The sequence below is a fragment of the Myotis yumanensis genome, unplaced genomic scaffold (genome assembly GCF_028538775.1).
Source record: "Myotis yumanensis isolate MYYU_CA2020_CCGP unplaced genomic scaffold, mMyoYum1.0.hap1 SCAF_3, whole genome shotgun sequence".
Classification (NCBI taxonomy): domain Eukaryota; kingdom Metazoa; phylum Chordata; class Mammalia; order Chiroptera; family Vespertilionidae; genus Myotis; species Myotis yumanensis.
This window is the reverse complement of record NW_027223754.1, coordinates 172,496,327-172,513,084: the sequence shown is the minus strand read 5'-3', so window position 1 is coordinate 172,513,084 and position 16,758 is coordinate 172,496,327. Positions and strand designations below refer to the sequence as shown.

Here is a 16,758-nt window from a genome sequence, read left to right as displayed (position 1 = left end):
AGGAAATACTCTATTGTTCCATTTCCATTTTGCATTTTAGGTACCACTGAAGAGTTTTCTGGAACAACTGTTACATCTGGAGGTTTTAACACAGGTAGGTTAACAAGAAGGAAATACCCCTTATTTAACCTCTCCTTTAGGGCTGCTATAATAAAATACTATTGCAATATCCTTTCCCAGTATTCCAAGTTACCAGACTGTATCATCTTTGCTTGTTGCAGGTACCACTCGGGTAGCTTCTGGCACTCCACTTGAACCTGGGAGTTCAAACACAGGTGAGCCAGCAGCTGGAGAGAATTGCCCACCGTACTGTCACTGAGAAAATTATACCCTTAACTTTCATCAGAATGCTAAATAGCTCATGTTTGTCTACCTTTCCTCTCTCCTAGAAGCTACAACACTCCCTAGAGGCAGTGGAACCACAGGAAGCAATACAGGTGAGTTCGCAGGCATCCTAACTTCTCCACTTTTCAATGACATCATAGCTAATACTTTCAAGCACTAACTACTCAACATACACACTTCTCATTATTATTTCTTTTATCCCTCACTCCAAGCGATGAGGAAAGTACTATTCTTTTTACAGATGAAGACATCTATGGCTCAGAGATATTAACCAACTTTCCCAAGGTCACACAGCAAATAAACAGCAGATTTCAACTCAGGCAGTCTGGCTCTAACGGCCATCCTCTTAACCATGATACTATACTACCATTATACAATATCACTAGATTTCCTTATTATATGTCTAAATTTTTCTAGAACATTAAAATTTCTACAGCATCAATACATTACCCAAATAAAAATTCAACAGGCCATCAATCCTGCTTCATTTCTTTTCCTAGGAGAATCTAGTAGCCTGGTCACTGGCATTCAAATAGGTAAAGGAAAATACCTTTGTCTATTGAACATTGACCCCAGAGAAAGGAAAATTATCTTTGAGACTCCCCAACACCACCCCACATTATACTTTCCCTCCAACAAATTTATATTCAGAATGCAACATTAGAAAATGCATAAAATCACTATGGAACAAGCTATTCCTGAAAGTGGTCTTTTTATATAATAGAGAATTTTGTAGTTTCCTAATCCTATTTAGAATATAATCTTTTTATGGGAATGAAATCACACAATGTTGCCATTCAATTTTGCTTTTAGGTTCTACTGGAGTGGCCCCTGGCAGTACCATCTCTTCTGGAAGTTCCAACACAGGTGAATCAATGAGGAAACATGTACTATAATTTCTTTCTTGGGCTAGCTCTAAAGCAACAGCACATGATACCTTTTTATTATAGGTTTCCACTAGCCCTCACTACTTCCTTTCACTCTCAGAAGCTACAGTTTCCATAGAGGGAAGCCTAACCAATGAAAGTAGAATTGGCAACTCTTGAGTTCCTGCTAATTCATAGTCTGCCTTTGCCTCTTCATGGGGATATTTGTTAGAGGAAGCGTATACTTATGAAAACCATATTATTTCTTTTGGACAAACCTTATACTATAATTCTTAACAAAGATGTCCAGAAAGATTTCTCCTTGTGACATTCAAGCTATTACCCTGGTGTCAGATGAAGGCCATATATGTCCCTATGGTTCTCTTTAGAGAAACAGAGATGATGGAAGTAACTCTGGAAGTTTAGGTCTATCGAATTTTGGATTTCAGATAGTGTGAATTTATTCATTGAGTATAATTAAATACGTTTACACAAATGTTGTTTCTATGTCTTGTTATTAGGAGCCACCACTGGCACATCTGAGAGGTCAAGTCCTGGAAGTAAAACAGGTAAACATGAGAAAGGCCCAGAAACCTTTGATAGTTAATCCTAGGGAAACAATTTATCAAGACTGAACTATAAGCCTATGTATTTATTGTGGCCCTGAATTAAAAAATGGAGAATGCACCTCATTTTGGCAGGATAACCCAAAGAAGGGTCTTCTACTTTTGAGTTACAGTTTTGTTGTTGGTTATGCTCTTCTCAGGATGGTCAATATATCACCATTTGCATTTTCATTTTCTTTCTTCTACTTTAGGAACCACTGGTGTGGTCTCAGGCACAACAGTTGCACCTGGAAGTTCCAACACAGGTAAATCAATAATCAAATAAGGAATATAAGGAGCTTCAGTGAGGAGGTACCCTTCCCGTCCCTGCCCCATCAACTCCTCCACCCAAATTCACACATTCCCTTCCATATCCTGGAGATACCACCAAACTTTTCTCAGTTATGGGACTTACTCTTCTCCTTTCTTTCTTTCACTTAGGGGCCACAACTTCTTCGGAAAGTGGTGGAACCACTGAGGGTGAAATGAAAATAGGTAAGCACTAGAAATCAGATCATTATTTTTCTCTTCATCTTAAAGTAAATTACATTGGCTATAATAAACTCAGTGGAAATACTACTCTACCTAAATCTCTCTTCAAGCACAAATTCTCAGTATGTTGGTACTTTATCCCATGTAAATTGCCCTTTCTTTGTATATTTGTAGTAAAATGGCATAATAGAAATTATGGCATCACTTAAGGCAAGAAAGTGCTGATGTAATCCTCTTGGTTCATTAAGAAACCCAAATTTGTTCAAAATTAAATCCTACTTTTAAGCCAAAGGGAATTTACAAATTGATTCTCTCCTCTTGCTATTTCAGTTACCACTGAGGTCACGACTGGCACAACAACTGCACCTGGGAGTTCCAATGCAAGTGAGTGATGAAAAAGTTGAAGAGCCACATGATCTTTACAGACCTGGTGTCTGCCATAGGAATTGTACATAAAGTAATGCTATTACAGATTTTTAAAAAAATTTCTGTATCCCATGCCACTCTCTCCTATTTCTTCTCAGAGACTACAACTTTTACAGAAGTTGAAACTACCACTGGAGTTGGAATGGTAACTGGTAAGTGGTTTGCTCTTTCAGCCTTTTGGTACTCAATAATTTTCTGTTTGAGTTTGTGATAGATGATAAATGAGTGAGAAGATGGCTGAGATAGGGTTTTGTATTCTATTTGAAGAAAACAATATGTCAGATCAATAACACTTGGACCTTGTTGTCAGACTTATTTTTTCCATACACCAGCCTTTTAGATGTGAGTTTATGAAGCCAAAAATGATGTATTATTTTCAATCTCTTATTTATCTTGCCTTTGCAGGTACTACTACAGGGTCTGCTGGAGCTTCCAGGAGCCCAGGGAATCCCAGTCCTGGTTAGTAGATATGTTTAATTCATACTTCTTTGGCTTTTCTTACCTAGGTTAGCTCCCTGGTTTTTCCTAGAGAACATCCTATACATGTAATTCTCTAAACACATTATTTTATTTTTTTACTTTACTCTTTTTTTTTGGTTAAGGAATTCTACAACAATATTAGTAATAGTTATCAGTAGCCAAGAAGGTAGTAGAGATCACTACAATAGATGTTAGTAAATTTGTAAATTAAGGCCTCGATTGAGATGCCTTATCCTTGAGCACAAGTTTAGAAGCAATTAAAAAAAATTTTTTAAAATTTGTTTGTTTCCTTACATTGGAGAACAAGAGAGATAAGTCACTGGAAGAAAATCATGTGACTATAAGACAAACATTCCCTAATTTAGATGATTCTAGATCTAGAGAAATAAAATGTATGAGGGAATTAGGACTTTTACTTCCATATTTTTTTTTTTTGACATGCAAGCATTAGAAAGTGCATTGAACAATATGCATGGCTTAATATTTGGCGCAAGAAAAATTGTTAAACTGCTCTCTATTACTTAAGAGAAACAGGGACACTTGTCAATATCACACACTCTTCTTAGGGTAAGAAAACCTTTGTAAGGCTCATCCTTCCCTTTTACAGGTGCCACTGGGATAGCCTCTAGAATCTAATTACTAAATTAGAGGAGTAGAGGTTAAAATTCAGCCCATATCCCTATAACAAGGTGAAAATTCATGAGGCCTCATCTGCCCAAAGGGATGTTTATTGTAATTCACAAAGGTACCCTATGGATGAGCTGCAACATTGGCCCAGACTTTCATCTGATTTACTTTCTCTACTATTGTTGATCTTTGAAAAATAGTCATAAGACGTGCATCTGAAATGAAATGTTCTTCATTTGCCTTTGTAGCTACTACTGTAGTATCAAGTGGAAGTACTGGTGGCCCAGAAAGTTCCAGTCCAGGTAATAGAAATGACTGAAATAAAGTTTACATGCTAAACATTCTTCTCCCTTAACACCCAAGTGTTTCAGTTATCCAATATTTATCCCTTTGAATGAGTATCCAACTTGAACTTTAAAAGAAAAATTGTTCCAGGTGGACTTAAATAGGCAAGAAATACTTTATATAAGACTAGAGGCCCGATGCATGAAGATTCATGCAGGAATGGACCTTCCTTCCCCTGGCTGCCGGCACCGCCTTTGCGCTGGCCTGAGCCTCCTTTCTGCCTTCCCACGCTGTCCAGAGGCCCAGAGCAGCTGGGATGGTGCGGAAAGCCTGCATCTGCTTGGGGCCTGCATATGCAAATTAACCCACCATCTTTGTTGGGTTAATTTGCATACGCACTCCTGATCGGCTGATGGGTGTTGCAGAGGTATGGTCAATTTGCATCTTTCTCTTTTATTAGTGTAGATTATTGCAATAGGAGTCAATACCACTGCAATAAGGGTGAGATTTTGAACTCAACTCTGCTGAAACTAAAGGCAGAAGAGTTTTTTAAGTGTTGGGGTGAAATGGTGGAAAAGTACTGGAGGGCAGGCCATTAGGGGAGAGGTTGGTCTAAATGATTAGGCCATGGATGGTTACTAATTGGTACTTATAGAATGAAAGTAGGCCCCTACCTTCCCTCAGAGACAGGGAGATAAGGGTGCTATTATTCTTGATGATTACATGTCAAGGGGGTGGCTCTCAGGTCTTTGAAAAAGATTCCAGAATTTTAAAACTGGCCAGAGCTGAAGGAATATTTGCATCTCAGAGAAATAACTTATAATTGCAAGTTTTTTAAAAATAAAGGCTCTAAGAAAAGGGAGTCCAGGGACCTGTAATCAGGAAGAAGCATGCCTGAAGTTTGATCAGGCTGAGGGAAATGTTAAGGCCATCTTAATAAACAGAGATGTTTTCTCATTTTCTCTCACTCTACTATAACTTCTGTCCCCCCAAAACTGCTACAGGATAACCAAGAAACCAAGTTATAGGAAATAAAACAGTCAAGTGTGGAAAAAGTTTTTGTCACTTAGAGAAGGAAATTCAAAAGTGAAATTTACCAGGATCATAGGAAAATATTCATTTCTGTGAGCAAGGAGCTGCTGAGATAGAAACCTCTTATGGTTCAATTGCAGGAGCCTTAGTATATGCATGAGAACATGCCAAGTGCTTTGAGACTTTGTTTCATGTAGAGGTGTCTCGGGACATGCTCTTTTGAGCCCAGAAAAAGCTCATTGCTCTTTTGCTGCTCATTTTAGGTACCTCCCAGGAGGCATCTGAAACGACCATTGCTTCTAGAATTTCTACCACGGGTAAGCCAAATAATAATAAACAAACTTTGCTTGGTGGCATCTCAGAAGACAGGATAGGTTACCAGAAGTTAAACTCTATCTTCTCCCGTCCACTGTATGCACCATGTTTGTCCCTCCCTTAGTGGTCACTGCTTCCACAAGAGTCAAGGAAACCTCTGGAACTAGAATGTAACCATATGAATGCTGGCAATACATACTCGTCCCTGAGCAGTGTGCCTGTGATTACATATAAGGAGCTGAGTTTGGGGGAGAGGCGTAGTGGAAAAGAAAAACGAGAGAGGCCAGGAAGTTATGCTGAATTTCCTTCTGGAATATGACTTTGAAGCTTTGTTTTTTTCTAGGACTTTTTTGGTTAGGCTTTCACCAGAACTCCTCTCCTAAAGACATAGTTATAAAGCTCTTAGTTTGAAATCTCTGAGTATGAGATTATGAAATATGCTATTCCTGTCAAATGGAATACTAACAAACCCCGAAGTGTCCTAGCCAGATTAAATGAAATGACCCCAATGTACTGGAATGAACTGTCTATTCTACACAAAGTTTTCCTTGAGCATGAATGTGTGTGATCATTTGTACACTCATATACTAGTACACAGAGGCTTATGTGCATACATGTTATTCTGATAAATAAAATGACAATGCCATCCTCTTATTTCCCCTCAGAAGCCACTGCAGTAGCAACAGGAGATCAAGAAGGTCAGTATGGGAAAAATCCTAATTTCCTTATTATTCGGGGGAGATTATTATGGGCACCAAAACTATCTTTACAGTATGTTTAATGCTAACCCATAAACAAGTACAGCATTGGCATGCAAGCATTATTTATTTATAGCTAATACTTTAGAGCACTAACTATAAAAAATTATTAAGTAATTATAATTATCTATCTATCTCATAATTGTACAGCAATTATGGTCTCAGGAGTGGAGAGTGTTAATACCCATCTATTAGTTGGTACTATTGAGTGAAGGGATCACAAAGGATCTGATTGAGTTTAATATTGGCTAGAGTGAGAAGGGAATTCTACCAAATAGCCCTTGAGAAGACAGAGACATGAAATAGCATGAGTGAATTCAGGAGTCAACCAGATATTGGTGATGACTGTGTGAAGTTCAGGGAAGAAATGGTATCCAAAAGGTAAGTAGAGGAAAGTTCATGAAGGACCTTATTTCCAAACTTAAACAAGACTTTAATCCAGTGGTTCTCAACCTTGGCTGCACATTAGAATCACCTGGGAATCTTTTTAAAATCCTGATTTCTAGGCCTCATTCGATGAGACCCACTGGTTTAATCCTTACACTAACTGGGATCTCTATTAGACTTTTATTAAGAGAATAATATGATCAGATAAGTGTTTTAGAGAAATTACTCTGATAACAAGGTGGAGATTAGGAGATTGTTCTTTATGTTTTTTTTTCTTATGAATATCTCAAATGAACTCTTGGAATTCTGGTTCAGGGAAGGTTTTTTTCTGCTGTATTTATGCCCCATAGATCATTACTCTCTCCTGTTGCTGGTTTCTGTTAACCTGCCAAACTTTTTTAGTTCGGGATTAGCCTCGCCTCCCTCAGTAAAGAGAGACATTTGATTCCCCAAACTCCCACATGTTTAATTTTCTTTCTGTTTTTCTGTACCTATTATTTGTTGGCATCTCTCTACCTAAACATGCAGAAATTTTAAGTTCCTCTCAAATATTCTCTTGCTTCTAGGCCAGACATTTTACCTGGTAGGTAGAACAAAAGTATTAATCTGATTATTAATTGTTTGAAAATAGAATTTGAATTTATCAGGTAATTGTTGGGTTGACTAAAATATGTGATGTGCAAAGCCTCAGAAAGAAACATATGACCAGTTTAAAGTATTTGGTTAGGGTAGAGATAGAGCAAGATTGAAGTAGTTCAAGAAGACAAAAAGAAGATAAAAGTTTTTAAAGGATTAAATAAGTTGGTAATTACAAATACATTTCTCAGATATATGAATTATTCTTTTTCTATTTTTTATTAAAAATATTTTTATGGATTTCAGAGAGGAATTGAGAGGGGGAGAGAGATAGAAACATCAATGATGAGAGAGAACCATTGATTGGCTGCCTCCTGCACACCCCCTACGGGGGATTGGTCCACAACTTGGGCATGTGCCCTTGACCGGAATCGAACCTGCAATTCTTCAGTCTTCAGGCCAATGCTCTATCCACTGAGCCAAGTTGGCTAGGGCTTCTTTTTCTTTTTGATTATGTATTTTATTGTTGTATTCATCAGAATTGTCTCCCAAGAAAATTTTGAAGAGAAGTTTACCTTGATGGCTTATCATTTCTCCTTTAGATTCTCATATGCCTGCCATTAAAATTGGAGATCCAAAGGGAATACTCTCTAATGGTGGAATTTCAAATGCCTCGAGGAGCAGAAAGGGAAAATAGACAGGAATGTGTCTGTTTGTATGGCTAGCAATGTAGCCAATTACTTTCAGTAATAAGATAACTCTACTTACCCCGAAACTATTCTAAGGACTTTAGGGACTAATCTGAGCTGTCTGTTCTTACACAGGCTGTCCAGCACCACTTCCACCACCTCCAGGTAAGAATACCTGCACTTGAAAAGCAATCATTCCGCATTGATGTTTAGATGAGAAACTGGTTTTAAGAGCAAAATAATACAATCTGTTCTGTGCACATTGAGTTTAAGGTTCTTACAGATTGGCCAGCATGCTATTTATTAGACTGAATGAGATCTGGGTCCATCTCACACATGATGTCTGGACTGGAGCTAGAAATTTGAGAGTTATCTACTTAACGTTATAGTGGACACTGGAGAGAGAGGAGGTACCAGGGGAAAGACTAGAGAAAGAGCTGATAGAGGAATTTCAGAGTGTTGAATCTGAAAGAAGAATATTTTCAAGATGAGAGTTACAAGTGTTAGCTATTGCAGGGAACTTAAAAATCTGAGAAGGCCCTTGAAACTGGTCATTATAAAGTCTAAATTTCCCCTAAGAGAAATTTAGAATTCTCATTTCCTGGGGTCTCTAAAAAATAGGAAATATATGCTTTTTCGGGACAATTTGCTCAAAGTAGGTGGATATGATTTTTCCACTTAAAGGCACTGTAATCCTCCATAATTCTGTGTCTCTGAAATCGTAGTGCTAATTACACTATTGGCCACCTGGTGGTTATCTACAAGTAACAGATGGTTATATTTTGCCAAATTTAATTAGCGTTTATCATTTCATGTTAACAGTTTGCCATGGTCCACTGGGAGAAGAGAAATCAGTAAGTACATAGTTCTTCTTCACTTTAATCCAAATTTGCTGTCATTCCTGTATTGGAGTAAACGTCTAAACTTGGTTTGTTCCTATAGCCTGGAGACACATGGACTGCTAATTGCCACAGATGCACCTGTACCAATGCTAATGCGGTGGACTGTAAACCCAAGGAGTGCCCTTCTCCCCCCACATGCAAAACTGAAGAGAGGCTTGTAAAGTTCAAAGATAATGACACCTGCTGTGAAATTGGATACTGTGGTGTGTATTCATAAGCCATTATTTGAATTGAATTGAATTGAATTGAATAGTTGTTTACTTACATATCCAAGAGATATTTATTGAGCCGCTAATATGTGCCAAACACTATGCAGGATAGGTGTGATAAATAAAACAGAATCAGTAGTTTCCCTCTTAAAATTTACTATCTTTGTAATGGGGAAACCCAAAATTAACAGCTATGAACATAAGCAGTAGATTAAAGAGTTATGATGATGTTATGGGAAGAACATTATGATTGGCTGATAAATACTATCTCATTTACAATTTCTGTTTTATAAATAAAAATAATTATAATGTTTACTTTAGGATAAAATAATATATTTGTTTTTCAGAACCAAGAACATGTTTATTTAACGATACCAACTATGAGGTAAGGTCGTTTTCTACTTTATCCTATTTTTATCAATATAATTATGAACAAATGCAGCCTTTTTCAGCTTATGACATGAAAATTTCATAGTCAACTGTGGGGAGGAATTTTTCCCCCTATTTTCAATTTTCAAAAGGAATGTCAAATGTAACACTCAGCATGGCTCCCTTCAAAGGGAGAAAATATACTTGATCATTAACTACCTAGCATTAGAGCTTCTGAATAATATTTCCCATGGGGCTTGCCAGATGGAGAAGACACACTTTGTAACATTCTAATCAATGAACAGAGTTAAACTGTAATTATAAGCAGGAAGATCAGATGGCCAAACTGTCACAGATCAAATAAGAAAACCCCAAAGACTAGAACCCCATTATGTGAATATAGCAGAACAGGGGTGGGTTTTGACAACTGATTTGGCATTTTGGAAAGTAATTTAACTTCTTAGAAAAAGTACCAGGAAGCCATAAAAACCAGATGACTTTAATACATTTTAACTGATGATACTAAATATTAAAAATCTGAAATAAAGTATATGTGGTATGTTAGGAAATACATAGAAGCAAAGCCCATGAGAGTTTTAATTTGGTAACTTATTTATCACATTCAATTTTTAGTTTCTTAATTTTTAGTTTCCAAAGGTGACCTGACTTGAGAATATATGATAGTCTTTAAACATAAAATATGATGATTATTTAAAGAACAAAGAAAACATTTTACCTCTATGCATTTATATGCAAAACAATTGAAATAATAAAATTCTAGTTCGCCAGAAAATGTATTTTGTAGTTTTAGGCCTTGAAAGAAATGCAATTTCCTAAACTGGTGTTTGAATTTTGAGCATAAATTAATTATAAAGCAATCTAGAGAGCTTTAAAAGTACATGACCTGAACCTGTATATGTTTGTTAACCAGTGTCATCCCAATAAATTTAATAAAAATAAAATAGTATAGAAACACAAGCAAAGATAGATGTTACTTGTCATTTGTGATAAACCTATTTTATGCCCTTCCCCTCCATTTGAATTTCCGATTTGTTTCCCCTTAAACTTAGAGCATAAAAACCGGTCAATTGACTGCTACAAATAAAATAACCTTTCTTGAAAACACTTAAAAACTATAACAGAGTAACTGTATGCAGATCTTAATTTGAGAACCTTGACACATTCTGTGCTATCAATGATTAACTTTGATGGAAGTAGAAGGCTTTCAATCCACCTTTTCTTAACCTAATGGCTGAACGTGCCTCTGGAAATTCACTAACCATCATGAATTTTGATTTTTTTTTAATACAGGTTTTATTAACAACAGCAAAAAGAAATCAAGGTGACTAATTACTTTGTTCTCTCCCCATTCCCCCCGCCCCCCAGATTGGTGCTTTTTTTGATGACCCCAACAACCCATGCGTCTCCTACTTCTGCGACACAACTGGTTTCCGTGCAGTGGTCGAAGACTGCCCCAAGCAGACCTGGTGTGCAGAAGTAAGTCATCTTCTCAAGTAGTACAATAACAAGGTTCACTTCTCATGTTCAATACAAACACAACCTGTCTTCTTTCTCGTTTGGAAAAGTTTATATCTGTCCAATAGACCTCTTACAGACTTCATTCCAGATTTCTCATTCACCTTTTATTATCATGTGTATTTTTCATATCAAAGATATATTTGCAGGCTCTCTAAAATTTAATCTAGTGCTATTCTAGAAGAAGTTAGTTTCTGTGGAAAGCATATTGTTATTTTTAAGCAAACAAAAAAAAACCTAGTTTGTTATCAAGGTTTATAGAATCAGGTTAATAATTTTCTATAAAAATACAAAAATTTCATGTAACTCCATATGTCTACTGTTCAGAGTTTTCTTAGTGCCACAATCGTTATTTTTATGGTGCTCAAATGTGGTGAGGATTTTGAATTAATAAGTACTTAAATGTAAGTTATTAAGAAAGGTTTAAGCTTATTTTTCTTTCTGAAGGTATAATTGATGATATAGTTCAAAGCTTTATTTTAGAACTTTAATATTGGACTTTCACATTTATTGCATTTTTATCCTGAGACATTGATAAGTTTAAGAGAATAATAATGTGTGAGGTAAAAATTCCTGCCTGTGAGAAACTTACAGTGTCTGGTAGTAATATCACTGTTAAAGTATTTTTCAATTACAATAGTAAGGGGTGTTTTTTTTATTCCTTTGCATTTTATTTTAAAGAAAATTTCATTTAAGTATTGTTTTTCCCTTTCAACCCACTGTTGCAAAAATGAGTGTAAATACTGTCTCATTTTTATTACTACTGTCTCCCATCCGTGCGCCCTGAAACTGAGCCTGAGGTGTTCATCTGTTCCATTTTCTCCCCTTGAAATAATATTTCAATAAGTTAAAAAATGTTATATTATTTATAGAAAATTGCAGTCTTTTTCTTTTTCTCTCACCCATATAGGCAGACCGAGTCTATGATTCAAAAAAATGTTGCTATAAATGTAAGTAAAATTAAGCTCCACATGTAGAGGCAATATAAACTGTTGAAAAAAATTAGCTTCTTTAAACAAAATGGCAGATCATTAAGAGAAAGTCTCATGTGTTTTTAACACAATAGGTATTCTAATCTATATGCATAAACTGACAATGGATATTTGCACATAATATACTATAGTTACTTATTCGTGTTGGTTGTAACAAACCTAGTTATGTTCACAAGGAAAAAAATAATTTTATGAAAAGAAATTTAGCTTGCTCTCATCTAATATCAGCAGATTATGTTGTAAATTGATATATTAAATCATAAGAATGATCAGTAATGAGAAAATAAATAGATACCAAAAATAACCATGCCCCTCTGTCTTCCTTTCCCTCCCCCTTTTCTTTACTCCTTCCTTCTCCCCTTCCTCCTCTTCCTTCTTTCCTCTTCTCCTTCTCCTATGGTAGGAATAATAGCAATAACAATAAGATAACATTTATTGAGTATTAGTCACTTCTGCTGGGTGCTGACATAGGTAATCTCGTCAGTAAAATTGTGAAGTATTTATTATTCTCTAATTATGGTTAAGAAAGCTGAGACTTAGCAATTGTTAATGTTAAATCTTTCTGACTCTTGGATCCATTTTTTTTTAGGTAATACCAATTGCAGATCTTCACTCGTCAATGTGACTGTTAAGTACAATGGTTGCAAGAAAAGACTTGAGATGGCAAGATGCGTAGGGGAATGCAAACAGACCATCAAGTGAGTTTTTCTTGGGACATGTACTGTATGTTAATTTTGTAACATTGTTAAGGCATGAAACTTTTAAAACATTATTATATAGGAAAAATATTTAAGATTTTTTATTGGTTGTTAGAGATAGAGGAGAGGGAGAGATAGAAACATTGATGTGAGACTGAAACATTGATTGGCTACCTCTTGCATAACCCCTACCTGGGACTGAGCCCACAACCTGGGGGCATGTGCCCCGACCAGGAATTGAACTGGCAACCTTTTGGTGCATGGGATGACACCCAACCAACTGAGCCACGCTGGCCTGGGCCATGGAAAACTTTTATATGCTAGCTAATGATCAGAACCTTAATATTTAAAATATTAGAATATGAGAATCCTAATAAGTGATGAATCATTTTGAAGTAGCTTTCTCTATATATCCAACGTAATACATTTATGGCAAATGTATTTATTTTCATACAGTGATTACAGAGAGTACTTAAGCAATTACTCTTGCTAAAAGTGTATTTTTAAACTGTCACATGCATTTGAGATATAACATTTTACATTTTTTCCTTTATGTACACTTACACATGTAAATTAATTTATGAAGAATAATGATTGGGTGTTAAACTGCATATTTTAAAATCATTTTTATTTATTTTTTTGCACCATAATGCTCTAATTATGAGATTATAAATCTCCATTTTGAATTTATTTTCCTCTTTTTTTTTATCTTACTACCACTTATCACTGATCTACATCAGAAACGTATAGCAATACAAGGTGTAGGGAAAAAGATAAATTGGTTGGGAGGCTTGGTAAATCACGTAGACAATTAGAAGTTGAGCATTGATGTCAATTTATTTCCAAAGACATTCCAAAAATATTAATTACTGGATATTTTATTTTTTAGGTACAATTATGATATCTTTCAGTTGGAAAATTCCTGCCTTTGCTGCCGAGAAGAAAACTATGAGTTCAGAGACATCATTCTTGACTGTCCTGGTGGCAAAACCTTGTCTTACAGATACAGGCACATCACAGCGTGTTCTTGCTCAGACAAGTGCCATCAATCTTCATCCTCAGCGAGCATGTAATGTTAACGTTACCTTTCCAGTTGTAACAGGCGGGTATTTATTTTATAAGTGAACAAAAATCAGCACTCACTTGTGAGAATAATGAAACACTGTATCTCTATCCAAAAGTGAATTCTCATTATGAGGCATTTTGTTCTTTTGTTGACTGAATCTGGAAAAATAAATACAATTTTGCAAGCAATTTGTGAGTACATGTATTTATTTTATAGCAATAAGAATTCTTTTTTATTTTAATATGCTTTATTTCTCAAGATAAACAAGTTCTTTGGGGATCTTTAATTGCAGTGCTTATCTGTGAATAGGTGGCTCTAGCCAGCTGTGGGCAAACTACGGCCCGCGGGCCGGATCCAGCCCGTTTGAAATGAATAAAACTAAAAAAAAAAAAAGACCGTACCCTTTTATGTAATGATGTTTACTTTGGATTTATGTTAGTTCACACAAACGCTCCATCCATGTTTTTGTTCCGGCCCTCCGGTCCAGTTTAAGAACCCATTGTGGCCCTCGAGTCAAAAAGTTTGCCCACCCCTGCCTAGCCAAAGGAATTCTAAGGAGAAACTGAGTCATCTCATGGCTGGTCAACAAGCTCATGTTCTACTCTCCACCTGATGAGGCCATTATCCTGTTTAGTTCTTTCCCTTTGGTTAAACTTACTGAAAATGTAGTCTTTGTTCTCTTTCCTCACTTCTCTATGCCAGTTACATCACCTCTTTCATTCTACTACAACTCCCTCTACTTCGGACACCAGTGGACTCCTTAAAATTCTTCCTATAGGGGCTGATATCATTTCTACTCTTCCTTGAATCTCTTTTATATATATATATATTTCAGAGAGGAAGGTATATATATCTCAATGATGAGAATCATTAGTCAGCTGCCTCCTGCATGCCCCCTACTGGTGATCAAGCCCTCAACCAGGGCATGTGCCCTTGACTGGACTTGAACCCAGGACCCTTTAGTCTGCAGGCTGACGCTCTATCCACTGAGCCAAACCAGCTAGGGCTTGAATAATTTTTCTTACTGTTTCTGTTACATCATTTTCAATTAATGCTCTACATTTTGTGGACACATTTGTTACCATTGTAATTGGCTAGTTATTAATATTAATATAGGAGGAGAGCAAAGGGGAGGCCAGACATTATAAGCATAGTCTTCTGGATAACTTCACCAGGAAGCTTCAAGTTTCACAGTCCCTACAGGGAATCCCGGGTCCATTCCCTGCAGATCACTAGGGCAAGGGACCAGACAGAGGGGGAAATGTATGCATGCACAGTGAAGTCAGGATGGCATAGGAAAGGTACTTGCCTGTCAGTCAAACCTGGGAACAAAGATTATTGGGTAGGGGATGAAGCACTGCAGGGATGCAAAGTCTTGGAAGGGTAAAATCCCTGAGATAAATAATTCTCTCTCTTGTTCCTCTTGCTTCGAACCGGCTTCCTTGCACTCACTTGTTCGTGACCTACGCTAGCCCATCGTGTGGCCCTAGAAGCCACATGGGCCATGGCCATGCAAACCCCCATGCAATGCAGCTGGGAACAAGCCAGATGCTGGACTGGACTGTCCAAATATGGAGTGGAAGCTCTGGGCAGTGGCTTTGATCTTAGCCCGGCTGAAGACAATATGGGACTTTTTAAGGCAGAACGGAGGGAGATGGGATCTTGGAAACCTAGGGGTTTTGTTCCACAGAAATAAAGCTTTCCATCCCCCCATGGGGCCTCAGGAAATTCTTATTCCCTTGGGACCCCAAGAAGCCCACTTCCATTGGCAATAGGCAGGGACACAGAGGACACCCCACAGATAACACCTTCACTTTTGCCAGTTCTTTAACTCTCAGGTCTCCAAAGTTGCATCCTATTCTTCTTTCCATTTTACTCAGGTTCCTTAGATGATTTCATCAATACAGGTAGATGTGTTTATACACTGAGGATTTCCAATCTATATGTCCAGTCCCAACCTCTTCTCTGAATGACAGACATTGACACAACTTGAAGAGAGGAGAGTGGAATCAGAGAAGTGAAAGAAAAAAGAATGAAATAAGGATTTATGTAACAATATCAAGATGACCAATGTACACATTATAGGCATGCTGGAAAAAGAAGAGAGAGGGGAAGAGGCAGAAAGTTTATTCAACAAAATAATGGCTGAAAATATCCTCCCTGTTAGGGGAGAAAAAACACTAAGCCCTCTGCCGGCCTGGCCACCCCATGCAGCCTGCTATTTGGTCATTACTGTTACTGTGATGGATGCTGGACAATTTGCATATTCATCTATTATTAGTATAGATTTTAATAGTATTAAATCTGAATCCAATCTGGCATCTAAATCTAACTACCAATTATAAGAACATTAAGTAAATAAGTGAGGAGAATGTAAATATTATGAAGAAAATTATGGACAAAAGCTGTACTTGTTTAAATAAGTTATTCTGATGCTTAATAGAAATAAGTGCATCTCAAGAAAGAAAAAGAATGCTCATTTTATTTATGTTTCATTATAATTACTTCTTATTCTTTCATTCATTCATTCAATACATTTTATCTGAGCATCTACTATGTGCCTGCTCTGTAAATATGCCATGAAAATATCCAGCACTAATGAATGGTTACAAGATGTAATCACAAAGGAAATAAAACAGAGCATGAAATATGGCACTGTGGCCCATCAGGAGTCGCTCAGCTGGTGAAGCATCAGCCTGTGCACCAAAAGGTTGCCTATTTGATTTCTGGTCAGGGCACATACTTGGGTCTTGGGTTTGATCTCTAGTTGGAGCACCTATGGAAGGTATGGCTTTTATAGTTTATTCTAATTCTAATTTATTTATTTATTTATTTGTTCATTCATTCATTTGAACTTGGCTGCTATGTGGAGAATTTATTTCAAAAGTCAAACTGAGTATTGGAAAAAAGGGCAAGAGAAGAAACATTTAAACGCCAAACCTACTATTTATATATTATGCATTCATAGGGAATAAAATCATGGCCTATACAGCCTTTGGTTTACAGACATGTGTTTTTCAAATTGTTACTCAATATAGTGTTCCTGAATTTAGATTGCAACTGAATTATGGTTGCTTGCAGATAAATATGTAAACTCCAAAAT

General features: G+C 36.7%; 1 protein-coding gene across 1 annotated transcript in view; it reads left to right on the top strand.

Annotated features, from left to right (window-relative positions):
* LOC139006447 (mucin-19) overlaps positions 1 to 13,800 on the top strand; it is a 98,198-nt gene extending 84,398 nt beyond the window's left edge. The window contains exons 99-119 of the mRNA XM_070408816.1: positions 41 to 94; positions 222 to 275; positions 390 to 437; positions 1,159 to 1,212; positions 1,733 to 1,780; positions 2,029 to 2,082; positions 2,258 to 2,311; positions 2,639 to 2,692; positions 2,833 to 2,886; positions 3,140 to 3,193; positions 4,090 to 4,143; positions 5,422 to 5,475; positions 6,139 to 6,171; positions 8,019 to 8,048; positions 8,706 to 8,737; positions 8,826 to 8,988; positions 9,342 to 9,379; positions 10,750 to 10,864; positions 11,814 to 11,849; positions 12,481 to 12,589; positions 13,479 to 13,800. Coding sequence (XP_070264917.1) covers positions 41 to 94; positions 222 to 275; positions 390 to 437; positions 1,159 to 1,212; positions 1,733 to 1,780; positions 2,029 to 2,082; positions 2,258 to 2,311; positions 2,639 to 2,692; positions 2,833 to 2,886; positions 3,140 to 3,193; positions 4,090 to 4,143; positions 5,422 to 5,475; positions 6,139 to 6,171; positions 8,019 to 8,048; positions 8,706 to 8,737; positions 8,826 to 8,988; positions 9,342 to 9,379; positions 10,750 to 10,864; positions 11,814 to 11,849; positions 12,481 to 12,589; positions 13,479 to 13,662 — 1,376 coding nt within the window. The 3' untranslated portion in view covers positions 13,663 to 13,800. The remainder of the gene's footprint in view (positions 1 to 40; positions 95 to 221; positions 276 to 389; positions 438 to 1,158; positions 1,213 to 1,732; positions 1,781 to 2,028; positions 2,083 to 2,257; positions 2,312 to 2,638; positions 2,693 to 2,832; positions 2,887 to 3,139; positions 3,194 to 4,089; positions 4,144 to 5,421; positions 5,476 to 6,138; positions 6,172 to 8,018; positions 8,049 to 8,705; positions 8,738 to 8,825; positions 8,989 to 9,341; positions 9,380 to 10,749; positions 10,865 to 11,813; positions 11,850 to 12,480; positions 12,590 to 13,478) is intronic.
* Positions 13,801 to 16,758: the final 2,958 nt, after the last annotated feature.